Source organism: Sinohyriopsis cumingii, unplaced genomic scaffold (assembly GCF_028554795.1).
Source record: "Sinohyriopsis cumingii isolate HCF-2022 unplaced genomic scaffold, ASM2855479v2 utg002715l, whole genome shotgun sequence".
Lineage (NCBI taxonomy): Eukaryota > Metazoa > Mollusca > Bivalvia > Unionida > Unionidae > Sinohyriopsis > Sinohyriopsis cumingii.
Window position 1 is genome coordinate 223,638 of NW_028316281.1, and position 12,362 is coordinate 235,999.

At 39.4% G+C, this 12,362-nt stretch overlaps 1 protein-coding gene across 6 annotated transcripts in view; it reads left to right on the forward strand.

Moving 5' to 3' along the window:
* Positions 1–12,054, forward strand: part of LOC149770083 (uncharacterized) — a 77,560-nt gene extending 65,506 nt beyond the window's left edge. For 5 of the 6 annotated variants that reach the window (XM_089949418.1, XM_089949421.1, XM_089949420.1 and 2 more), the window contains 3 exons: positions 4,097–4,200; positions 4,638–4,721; positions 11,053–12,054. In XM_089949418.1, the coding sequence (XP_089805544.1) occupies positions 4,097–4,200; positions 4,638–4,721; positions 11,053–11,160 (296 nt within the window). In that variant the 3' untranslated portion in view covers positions 11,161–12,054. Of the gene's footprint in view, positions 1–4,096; positions 4,201–4,637; positions 4,722–5,593; positions 6,484–11,052 lie in introns of all 6 variants that reach the window. The other variant, XR_016418957.1, reaches the window with a different exon arrangement.
* Positions 12,055–12,362: the final 308 nt, after the last annotated feature.

Consider the following 12,362-nt stretch of genomic DNA (forward strand, 5'->3'; position numbering starts at 1 on the left):
TCGACCTGGAAGCCTTGTGAATAAGGACATGAAGGTATTCGCAATTACGTCTACACTTATGGCGAAGTCTCCCTCATTGATGACATTCTAAATGCGATGCGGTGTTTCCAATGAGAACCAAAAGGCGTAAATTAATTGATTGAGGGCGCTTAGGTTGATGACCAGACACAAAGTGCCGTTTGCCTTAGGGATCATCAAAAATATGGAACGAACGATAGAACCCTCTCGGAGCTATATCTGCTTTGGTATGCGCAAACTGTGGCTTTCGCTGGGTGGATCTTTGATAGGACGGTTTTCAGAAGTGTGTGTCCTTTGAGTGGCCTTTGGTTCCTTTTGCTGATTTCCCATACTCTCCCTGTATCGACGCCGTGGTTGTGGGAGGTGGGAAACGGGTCTTCTGGATGGCTCGTTTGAGGACTTGTTCATTCTGGCCGGTTAAACAGAAGGTTAGAAGATAAATACTGTCCTCTTTGCTTCGCTATATAGTGGCCCTTCAGGAAAGTGCATGCAGAGAACACTGAGTCGCGTTCGGCAATTTGTAAATTCGTAGCTGCAGTTAACGCATTAGCAAAGTGTGGTTTTTTTTTTTGAGGCTCTATTCAGTACTCGGGCCATTCCTGAGACCACTGAAATGCTTGAAACTTAGCTGACCAAGAGTAACGTGGTCTGTCTCTCACTAAACTCGTACAATGGCATGTAGTAGAAACAGACTTCGAGACAGTCTCTTAGTAAATAGTCTCTTCTTGTGGCAGAGTGTAGAGCAATTGCGAAACGAATTCTGTTTGAAACGTGAGGAGCTATTTTGTGGCGTTGTGTTGTATCAGTGTCTCGATGTGGTATGAGGGTTAGACTTGCCCCTGTACATGTCTGTAAAAGTCGGGTTCGACGTACTGGAAGCTGAGTTGTTAGTGGTTGATGTTTTGCCCATTCGTGGTTTCTAGTATGTGGTTTATTTCGGTTGCAACTTAAATAGGCCATCCATATGGGGAAGATATCTTTAGGGTCATCAGTCTGGGGCGTGTTATGGGATGTTTAATCCATGTGACCTGTCTGTACGTCTGCTGAGCGAGAAGGGACTTTTGCTGTTTGTAAGCTGCGTCCTTCGCTGTTACATAATATGAATCAAGTCGAACATCGAAGCTGTAAGTTAGAGGTATTTGCCACAAATTCTGAGTCCGAGTCCTGTGGAAGAAACATGGGTACCGGAGCTGTTTCAGAGCGTGACATTGTCCGGCTCTTTGTGGCTGGAGGTTAAATTGATTTATCTCCATTGTCCACCAGAAATGCTCACACTGAGGAAAGGTCCGCATGCAGACTGGTGACGTCGTTGTCTTCAGCTGTGTGTTTTCACGCTTTGCCCATAGTTTTAATCTTCAAAACAAATAGCGCAAAACGTATAAAACAGTTGCCCTGTGCCTGTCTTTTATAATGCATTGTTTGTGCAGAGCTCCCTTTAGATAAAGATAGTTCCTGGGAGGGTGTGCTTTGGTAGGTAGTAGTAATTCAACCTTAGGAATTGTGATTGGGTACGCTTCAATTCTTACAAAATAACCGTCTCACATCCCATGAGACTAAACTGACATTATCCATCCTTGCCGTGGTATAGAGGTCAGAGTCTATTTTTCATAGCTTTTATCTCAGAGATCTATCATCCCAAAATGCTCCGCCGAACCTAGTAGGACCTGTAGCGGCAGCGGAACGTGCTACATTCCCATGTCATTCTACAGCTTCACGACATCAGTCAGATTTGTGGGAAGGAAGAATTTCCCTTTCGTAGTCGCTCCCCAGCATATGGAATCAATTATCGCGTTGGGTTATCTAGAAGCTGTCTCGCTTATCTTAGAGGACCGGAGATGGCCTCTTCATGGTAAGGTGATTTAAATCCCGCCACATTTTATACATTACACTGTATTATGATCAAGTAACGTCTTTTGAGATGTCAACATTTTATAGCAAAATGTTTCGTCAATAATACTTACCCAATCATAATAAACATACACTCTCCGAGCCTAACTATTGATCCATTCGTATCGCGAGCATGCCTCCAGCTCCAGTAATAAATGGATTATTCACGGGATTTGCCCCAGTTTCTTTATCAAGGGGAAATCAATCTAACTGCGACATAGGTAAGCAGTTACCTTTGAGCTTTTTAGTTTAAAGGCTTTAGCCTGGGATGGATGAATTTGCGAGGTTGTAATAGTTCTGCTAAGGAATTATGTTTGTTTAAGTATTATTGAACATGCTGAAGTAAACAAAAAATGGTTTCAAGATTCATGTTGCTATCAACGGTCAAACGTGATTTAAATTATTATATGATTACAGTCAAAGATGGCACAACGACACAATGTTCGGAATGGGATCAATGTACGATTGGAATATTTGTTTTGTTTGCTCCAAAACTATCCAGGAATGTATTACGATTTGCAGTCAGATGATGTTCTTGTTCCAATATGTAAAAGAGTGAAACAAATGATTTAACGTGATACTAGGATAATGATTAACAATACTCTTGGTTGTGTATATTCCCATTTATTCAATGACATACTGATTAAAAGGACCAAAACGTACAATACAATTTCTGATAATCAGTTTTGTTTTCAAGTTCATAAATAATTGATTGACTATATATTTATATTTCGTCCCATAATTTGAAACATTTAGCACTGATAATAAAGTATAGTGTACCTGTATTGATTTTGCAATGACTTTTGTAAGCCTGAATATAATCTGTACCCGGTTGTAGTTGGGAGTCCAGCTGGAAATTGCATAGAACCATACTTCCCTTTGCATAATACGCCAGTAGAGCAAGGTCTCTGCAGTTTGTTACGACGAATCCGTACCACAAACAACATCGACCGATATGCTAGCGCATAATGCTCCGGCAGATCAATGTCTTTATTGTTCGCAGTTGGATTCGACTTATAAGCCAGTACATAGGGTAGGTTAAAACTTTGAAAGATACGTATATTTCAATAAGGCACATGTTAAATACAATGCATGCATGTCAGATTCTTTGGAATCATATATTGGCGTTGAGCAAGGTGATCCTTTATGTTCATTGCGAATTATATGTTTGAATAATGATTTAACGACACTCATCTCGAGTGTGTATTTACTGTCAATGAAACTAATCTATTTTGCTGTATACAGCTGATGCATTCAACAAAGGCTATACGAGTAATAAGTCCAATAACCACCATGAATGTGTGCAATTGGGCCTTATAAACTGAACAAGTATCTCATTAATTAATGCAGAGCTCACTTTATGTGGAAAGTAGATTTTTCTATAAATAGCAAATGAGAGAAGAAAGGAAAATCGAGACGAAGTAAGTTCATTCGTATTGATTGTGTTTATTTATTAGATTATTTTCATCAGAACCAGTAGTTGGATACTAGTTACAACGACACGATATACACTGAAAGCACAATTCTCTATCACAACCACCACTATGCCACACATACAAAATTCATCATTTTATGTTCCTTAAATTTCATCTAGCAATGTGTGTCGGCATTAAACATAGGCGTGAGTTTTGTCAAAATGGGGACAGGTTTCTTATCATCAGAGTTGAAAGATTAAAATATTGCATAGGTAGCCTCAATTGCTCATTTTCTTGGGCAAATGACTCGTAAGCCAAGGTCGCAGGATCGCTACACTGCTGTCCCAGCCACGGTTGGAAGCCCTGGCATGTCCTTGATATAGAAATAATGTGTTTAACGTTCAGTTACATCAAAATTGCAAAAATATATTTCTGGCACAAAATTTGTCAGGATTCAATATACTTCGGTTCAAAATCAGATCTCGAATTTATTTAAATACATTAACTGAAAATGTAACGTGGTCTGTACTTTACGTTTTGTTATATACTATATTAAATATATCCTCAATTCAAAATTGTATACTTTTGTTTTATATTATTAGGGCATCTATCATTTTCATTTACACTTCATTTCTCTGAGCTAAACAAAACGTTCTCACTCACCCTAATGACAATACTTGCCCGCTGCTAGTATTCTAACAGAGCATTTGATGTCAGACTTCAAACTTTGTGTTTGCTTTAATATTGACGCTGTTTTAATTTATTGTTCACTACAGTTTTGAAAGGAGATCTACAGAAAATGAAAAAGAACCTTAAAACAATAAAGGGAAAACTGAAAGCTCCCACGAGACAAGATCTGAAATTTCAACAAGAGGCGCAGGTAATTTTTAAAAAAATTAGCCTAACTCTTTGCTCTCAAAAATATTCGAATTCACCTTTAGAAGAGATCCACTCCCCTCAAGGCTCCACTCTAATTTTGGAAGTAATCCAATGTATTACATTTTAAATTTAACTGACGATGTTTCCATTGATGTATGGGTATAGTAAGCTCAGTTCGTTCCATATTTAGATATGTATTTTTGAAGTTTTCACTAAATATGACTAAACTGAATACTAATTATATTTAGCTCCCAGTCTAAGTTAATTAAACTTTATTTGCTATGATCGAAATTAGGTTTTTTTTTTATTTTGGACAGCATGCATACATACATCAGTACATACTCACAGGCAAGAAATTGTTGCCTACAATTTTCAGAGAGACTTCATGAACATATATTTGCTGTGTCATCCTTTTCTACTGGCTCATTTTGTTTTCAGACCCTTGTTATTAATTATGAGATGAATATAGAAAAACTGGAGAGAAGATCGAATGAACTTCACATCAAGTATAGAAAATTATTGGTAAGGAATTCTTTATGTTAGTTTGTAGAACATTAAACCACTACGACCTAATCCATTTGACAATACATATTTTGGAAATATATTTCAAAAAGCATTATCTTTCCATTAAATACTAGATCAGCCAACAGGGAAACGCATTTTGGAATCTTTTCACCTAGCGGTTTATTTCGAATTTGTTTAATTAACTAAATGGTAGGTTGGTTTGTCGCGGACAGAGATGAAAGTCGAAACTATACAACATTTTTGATATTTTATTTGTGTTCTGCATATGGTGTGCTAGTTAGATGTTGGTTTGTTTTTTTTTGGGGGGGGGGGTTTGATGTTTTATTTTCACCTACAAAACATTGCCATTTGTCGTGAGTATCAGGTCAACATCTGGTGGAAGATTTGTAAAAAAAAAACAAAAAAAAAACCCAATCATTCCCGACTGCTGTCATCACTTTTCATATCTGCAGGGTCATCATAAGTTGCTAAAGTTCAATAATTCATCCCAACTAGAATGAGGTTTAAATAGGTTATGGTTACTTACGGGAACTGTTGTTGCAGGCTGGATAGAAAAAATCAGGTTTTCAGGGTAAACCTTTCTTTTATGTAAGTATCACCTCTAAATAGTCTGACCACGCTGTGATTCGTGTACATAACTCATGCATTAATCGTTTATTACATACAGTAAGATGTAAAGTTATGCTGATAAATCATTGGGCTTGTATATACCGGCCATAATTATACTCCTAATCATCTAACTTCATCCGTGTACGTATTCCATACAACTATACCAAGTAATTTTACAAAGTAAAGAAGTATCTTCCTCAAATACGTTATCATATACTACCCACTTAAGAGGAAGTTAGAGTCATCTCTCCTCTATACAGGGATCGGCGAAAATTCCCATGAATGCTTCAGTTACTACGTCCGCTCGTGCCTAGTAGCACTGCCTCTACAGACAGAGAGGTCTCACAGTGCAAATACAATTATTCTAGAAGTTCTACTGTAAAGCAAGTTGAAAGAATGTGCTTATGGAAGGGAAGTATACTCCATCAATAATTACCATATGTTCTTTCTTTCTTCGACAACAAAATTCTGTTCTTTAGGATCATCATTGTCAGATACAAACCAGTAAATTTTCTATACTACTTAACACTTAACGTCCAATTCGTAGTTATATAGGAGTCTTTTTACTGATATTTCCCTTAAAGGCCATCATTTGGCCTATCCTACAGTTAACAACATCTTACAATTTATATTAGAGCGTCCACTTCGTAAGCATCAATATAAACTCTTCAAGGCATTTTTATGTGCAGGTATTGCGTTGGGTAGAGAAGCCAAGTTGTATTGCTGTATAGTTCCGCCGTGATGGAATACATACAGATAAGTTCTGTACTGTTCGTCTTAGAGTCTACTTAGTAGTTACTATAAGTAACGTTTCGGCGATTTTGCATGTGTAGGCAATATTGGCATCTCTTACAGGTAACTTTATTGGAATTGATATTTTAGCGTCCACTTCGAAAGTATTAATATCAATAATCCGATACTCAACCTGTATTGGCGTCCATGTGTGCACCTTTACAGACAATTCTCATAGTGTGTAGCTCTGCACCGACACGCTTTTAGTACATAAAGTTGGATTCATGTGGGGTTACGCCCGTATAGGGTCAGCTCTTTTAATTCTTACAGATTCAGACCATCGGCGGAACCAGATGAGGTAGGTGGGTTCCAGGGAGTCCGGACCCCACCCCGCTACAACAAACGTTCACACCCAAAGGTACAGTAACTTGTCACTTAAAATTTGACCATAGTTTTATTCGCGCCCACGTTTATTGCATATTATGCACACTTTGAATAAAAAGTCACACATATATTTGCCTTGGTGCCATTTCGAGGACAGCAGGGGCACTTTTGGACACCCTCCACAATACTTTGCCTGATCCAGCCCTGATAGGCAAGAACAAGTGTGAAAAGTTAGTAACATTAAAAATACGGGACTGATTGCTACTCTACACCTGTAGCTTGCTCCCGTTGTTAATTTACTAACACATTTCAGATTTGCACATCGTGGGCTGAAATCAATGGGCTGCTGTATTATGGGTACTAATGGGGGGGGGGAACAGAAACACACCTTGACGGAGGAAGGCATCATCAGTATACGCTCTTTGACGTCACAACGTGGAATGATTTGCTTCTCGACGGGTATCGCTCTTAACACGGATCATCATTCATGAAGTTATCACAGTCAGAAATAGCTCCGGCATCTCCTCACCGCAGCATCGTAATAAACATTTCTTGGCCTAACCAGAATTCGGTTTACCCAGCATGTTTGACACCCAATCGCCTCTATCACCTGCCATATTGAGAGATCGAGGTCAAAACAAACTACCTCACTGTCTCACATTTTAGATGTGCTGTCCGGCTTGGTTGTACAAATGTTCTCTGCCCCGTCTATGCGTAATGAACCGGAAAACGTGATGCCAACGTCGATGGTCTTTTTGCGCCATTAGCGGGCGCTGCTATATGGTCCGATCGCATGGGGACAATGCCAGAGTCAAGGGTCCATTGTCAACTACCAGACGAATGATCTGTGTCAAGTTTGCCGAACCCACATTAGAGAGCACTCTTGTGGATCAGATTAACCCATACTGCGCCATAAGGCATTCACTGCAAAAGATGCCCATCTTAGTGACTCAATCCACAGTGGAGGTGACCATTTTGTACTCAAGCCTTTGCGACTCAGAGGGAGACTTTACTTAGCGACTATTGCGAAGACACACTATCTCACCACCACAATCGATTGAATTGTGAAGGTCAACACGGAAGTCCTTTGTCATCTACAATAGAGCGAGATCGAGATTAAAGCAAGCCTATTCAGATATTATCTCACACATCAGAAGTATGGACCGGTTTTGTGGATCATATATATCTCACCCCGTCTAAACATAATAACGGTACAATGTCAGGCTAGATACAGTTGCACTGAACCGTTAAAACCGGACTCTGGCATATATTTCAGATTGCAACAGATCAACACTATAGTCGATGTTACCATATAAGCCAAAAGATGAAAGGACTTTGTCGAGCTTGCTTATTCCACACCACAAGGCTCTTTCATGATCACTCACCGGTGCCCAGTTTATTTCCCCAGTACACGCGGTATTTGGATTCACTACGTTTTTGTGCCTTAAATCATAAAGGGAACGCTCGCTAATTAACCAGATCTCAATCTGGACGTTTTGCGTCCTTTGTTTATATCCCTTTCGACAATCTTCTCCAGTCATCTCAGTTTGCACAAGACGTCAGCGCTGCCCCATTCACCTAGAGACAACGATGGATGCTGAAAAGCTTCATCGTCTTTGTTAGATCTCACGGACAAGAGAAGACTGCCTTCCGAGCAACAATCAATGATGTATTTCGCTTGTTGCAGTCAGAATTTCATTCTCATCCACCTTCTCCATAAACATTTTGGTCCATAGTAAAAGCATCTGTTGACATGCTAATTATCAAAGACTAACCGGCGTTTACGTGTTATCGCTGTCGGGTCGAATGGCTGACTCGGAGAGCATGACAAACACTTAACAGCTAGTGTAATGGCGATTTGTTATCGCTGTCGGTTCAAGTGGCTGATTCGGAGGGCATGACAAACACTTAACAGCTGGTGTAATGGCGATTTGTTATCGCTGTCGGTTCAAGTGGCTGATTCGGAGGGCATGACAAACACTTAACAGCTAGTGTACTGGCGATGCCCTCGTCGTCAAGAACCTTGAATACCATTTTGCACAGAGCAATGAGGACCAATTTTGTAGAATACATATCCTATAATCCTCTCTAAAATAGTAATTGGACCAAGTCATGCAGGATACAATGGTGACGGACACTAACGGACTCTACCATTTGAATCTGACGGCACGAGTTCAATAACGAAGCCGATCATTCCTTTTCTGTTGAATTATGGGTCAGTGGACTGGCTGTCTTAAGGCTCAGTCTACTCATAGTGCCACAATACAAACAGCTCTAACCAAAATAGAAGCCATGGTTCTCTAAAATCAAAGTGGGTAAACGCACAGAGAAAGGGATCGTTCCAAACCAATTTATATATATGCCATCAAGGGTAGATCACTCACGGTCTATACCGAAACCAATTGCGAGTATCTAATACCACTATTCCGTCCCAACATCTGTGCACAAACCATAACGAGGAATAGACACCCATTTGGCGGAAACATGCTATATAGTACCATGTTGTTTCCATGCCACTTTATGGACATTTAGGGCCTTAATGCCCATTTACCATATAAGGAATCTAGGGCAGCGATAGCTTGATCCTTGCAAGAACCGAATTATATCCTGACATCTCCTCCTGAACATACCCTGTTTCCCGCAAGAATATGCATTGTTAATAATTGCAACGGGAGCTTTAATTCTTGCAAAGAACCTCCTCTTAGTTTGAGAATCCTTTGCCTCTGGCGTTTACGCAATGCCACAACGGACATTATTTTCCTAGATCACCCATTTATGACGTAATTACAGTTATCCCAATGGCGGCCGGAATTTCAATGCTTGAAACAAACAATGCATATAAAGGCCCATGTCATGAAATGCGAGAACCTCATTTGGCTTACGTCGTGTTGTCCCGGTCGAGTACAAGCTTCAAGTTGAAGATTTGTACGGAGGCGAGCACAATGGGTTGGAGTGCACATCTTCTTCCACTAGTCCAGGAGTCCAGTGGACAGTGACTCGTTCATAATCGTCAATCGCATATCAATATCCAATAGATGAAAATAATATAGAAGCATTCCATTGGTGGCAGGAGAATCTAGATGGAAAGGACATTCTTATTATGTCCGACAACTCGACTGTATTGCATTGTCTAAGAAGGCAAAGGGAACTAGGTACCCAGACAAATGCGTCCTTTTTTGGAAATGTAAAAGCTGGTGTTTTAATGTGATTTTCTCAACCACTTGATGAGAGAACTGTTTGTTCGAGGATGCTTGTTTAATATAATCCAGACGTGCATGTTCAAAAACTGTGGATTGGTATGTAATGCCTGCCATCGTGGTTGTTTAAGCAAATGATAAAATGTCGCTATTTCTTTCAGTTTACAGCTGCTACATTCGTGGGATCGTTTCTCCACGATTTTTTCCCCATTTAATTGGTACAAAATGGATTGGGTGACACCAGATTCTTTTACGTTTTGTATCACACACTGGAACAGGTGTGTTGTAGGGTGAGAGTATGCATATGCATCTAAAGCGTTCCAAATTACGGAAAAAGTGTCGAATGCTTAGGCCTTCCTGATCTAGATTTCCATTCCATTTTTCCCGAATAGATGCGTCTGTGGTCGAACGCAGCGGACACCAAGCCTCAGCTCGACCTGGTAGGACCTTTTGCTTTTGGCGCAACAGGTTACCTTCTCGGGTCATTAGACAGTTTCATAAAGACGCGGCTCCCGCTTCATTTGCGGTAGGCAATATCAATCCCATTGAAACCCACTACCCGGTAGATGTAGTCCTTTTTCAGTCAGTTGTTCAAGAAGCTGTCTCACATACCTTATAGGACCTAAGTGGACCTCCATGGGGTATGGGTAGTAATTGTCTCCACCTCTTATCTAATCTCCTTCGTAATTATGCTCGTGTTACGTATTTTGTTTCAAGTAAAATATTTTTCTATAATAACAGCTCCCCGATCATATTACACATTGTCCCTTCCAACCTCCCCGCAGTTACATGCATATAGAGAGTGTGTCAGTAGTAAATGAAGTATTCACTTGATTTCGAGCTGATACCTGTATCAAGTGGAGATCACTCTTATTGCTACCTTGGTGGTCAGATAATAAATTTCAGCCTGTTTGGCGCAAGCGTTTTAGCCTGGAGGGTTGAATTTGCGTGATTGTTGTTGTCGTTATCCTAAGGTATTATGATCGTGTAATTATTATCGAAGAAACTTTTTTACTAGACAAAATGCTGTCGTCCGTCTGGCGGGCTCTTCAATTTGATAAATATGTTGTTTTTTTTAAAAAAAAATCATTTTATGATTTTGAGAACTAAATTTAAACACCAGGCATAAAGCAATGTTTAAGAAGTTCGGATATATTGCCTAGCAAATCAAAAGTTTCTGCAGGAAATAACCCAGCAATTACTTCTGTATGGAAGATTCGAACTGTGGGCCTTTTGTGATTTTGAGAAATAATTCTGATGAGCTGAGAATTTTGAATCAGATAAGTCGAAAAATCACACAGTGCACTGCAGCATCTTGCGACAGACTGGAGCAATGTGTGCGTTTCGTTCCAACAATTATTATGAGTTTGACATTCATGTGAATAAAATACTCTTTTCTTGTGTAGGAGTATTTCGGAGAGCCGATGTTTCAGAGATCTGAAGAACTGTTTGGTTGTGTCGCCAGGTTTACCGACAAATTCCGCCTGGCAATGAAGGAGACTGAAGGCAAATAATTCCAAAAGTATACGGTTAATTAGTGCAATAGATTAAAAGGCATTGTGTGACAACTTCAAGCTTTATAGTGCAGTGGATATTTCATGCGGAACATAAACTACATAAGAACCGCTTGTGTTTTATGTCATTCAAGAATGGATACGGCAACTCTTTTACCCATTCGGAAAATATTGAAGCTGTTGGTTTGGTTCATAATAGAATACAGTAAATTGCTCATATGACCTTTATTTGTGTGGAGTCTATTGTTGCTTGTATTGTAAGTTAATTATATTGCATCTTCTTTATTTATGACAAATTCATGAATGTGAAATCTCCTTCCGACTAAAAGAACGAGACATTACACATAACGCTTTACAGGTGGAAGAGTAAAGAAATAAACCCTGATATAAAAGCATTATCTTTATTGAAGTAACTTCTTTTATTTGAAGTTACCGATATAGCACCAAGTCATTCATATATTTAACATCAGGTTTTCAATCATTCTCGTCAGCTGATAGCAGAACCAGAATAAGATGACTTGGCCGACAGAAGAAGGTGCTTCAATGGTATGAATGTAGATTGACGGCGTTCTTTTTTCCACATCCATTTAAAGAGCGGTTCGCTTAAGACATATTACAGCCTGCTATTTGCATTGTCTGAACATAACAGTAACATTCAAGATACAATTTCTGACCACACTCCTAGACTAGCATGCTTTCTTTTTAGAAACGGTCATTTTTAGAGATGGTTTAATGAGTGAACATGTCTTTCTCTTTCCAGGCTTTAGATCGTTATTATGTTATACTATGCGAGGTCCAAAAAGCTTTAAAACTCCACAAGCGCAGACGAGTAATTAAACTGGTTACTCTTGCAGATTCAACTATCTATTACAGAAATAAACAAGTTCACGTAAATTTGATTGTGTCAAACTCGTTTTCAAGGGCGCATTCTTTGATCCTTCCTTTACCAGTTTTAATCAACTACAACACACTGCTTTCCGTTGGTAAGCGTCTAAGTAGTAATAAAAAGTCCAGTTGGGCAAGGTCCCTGTACTTGCAGAGCACTATATTGGATGAAAATATACAGTCAACACGTAACTATAATTAAGCTCGTAAGAGGTTTAAAACGATGCATACATAAAGTATCTGCATGACAAACATATCTTAGGTCATTTAACCCATTTATTATTACATCCACCCACCCTCCAACAGTGAGAGAAACT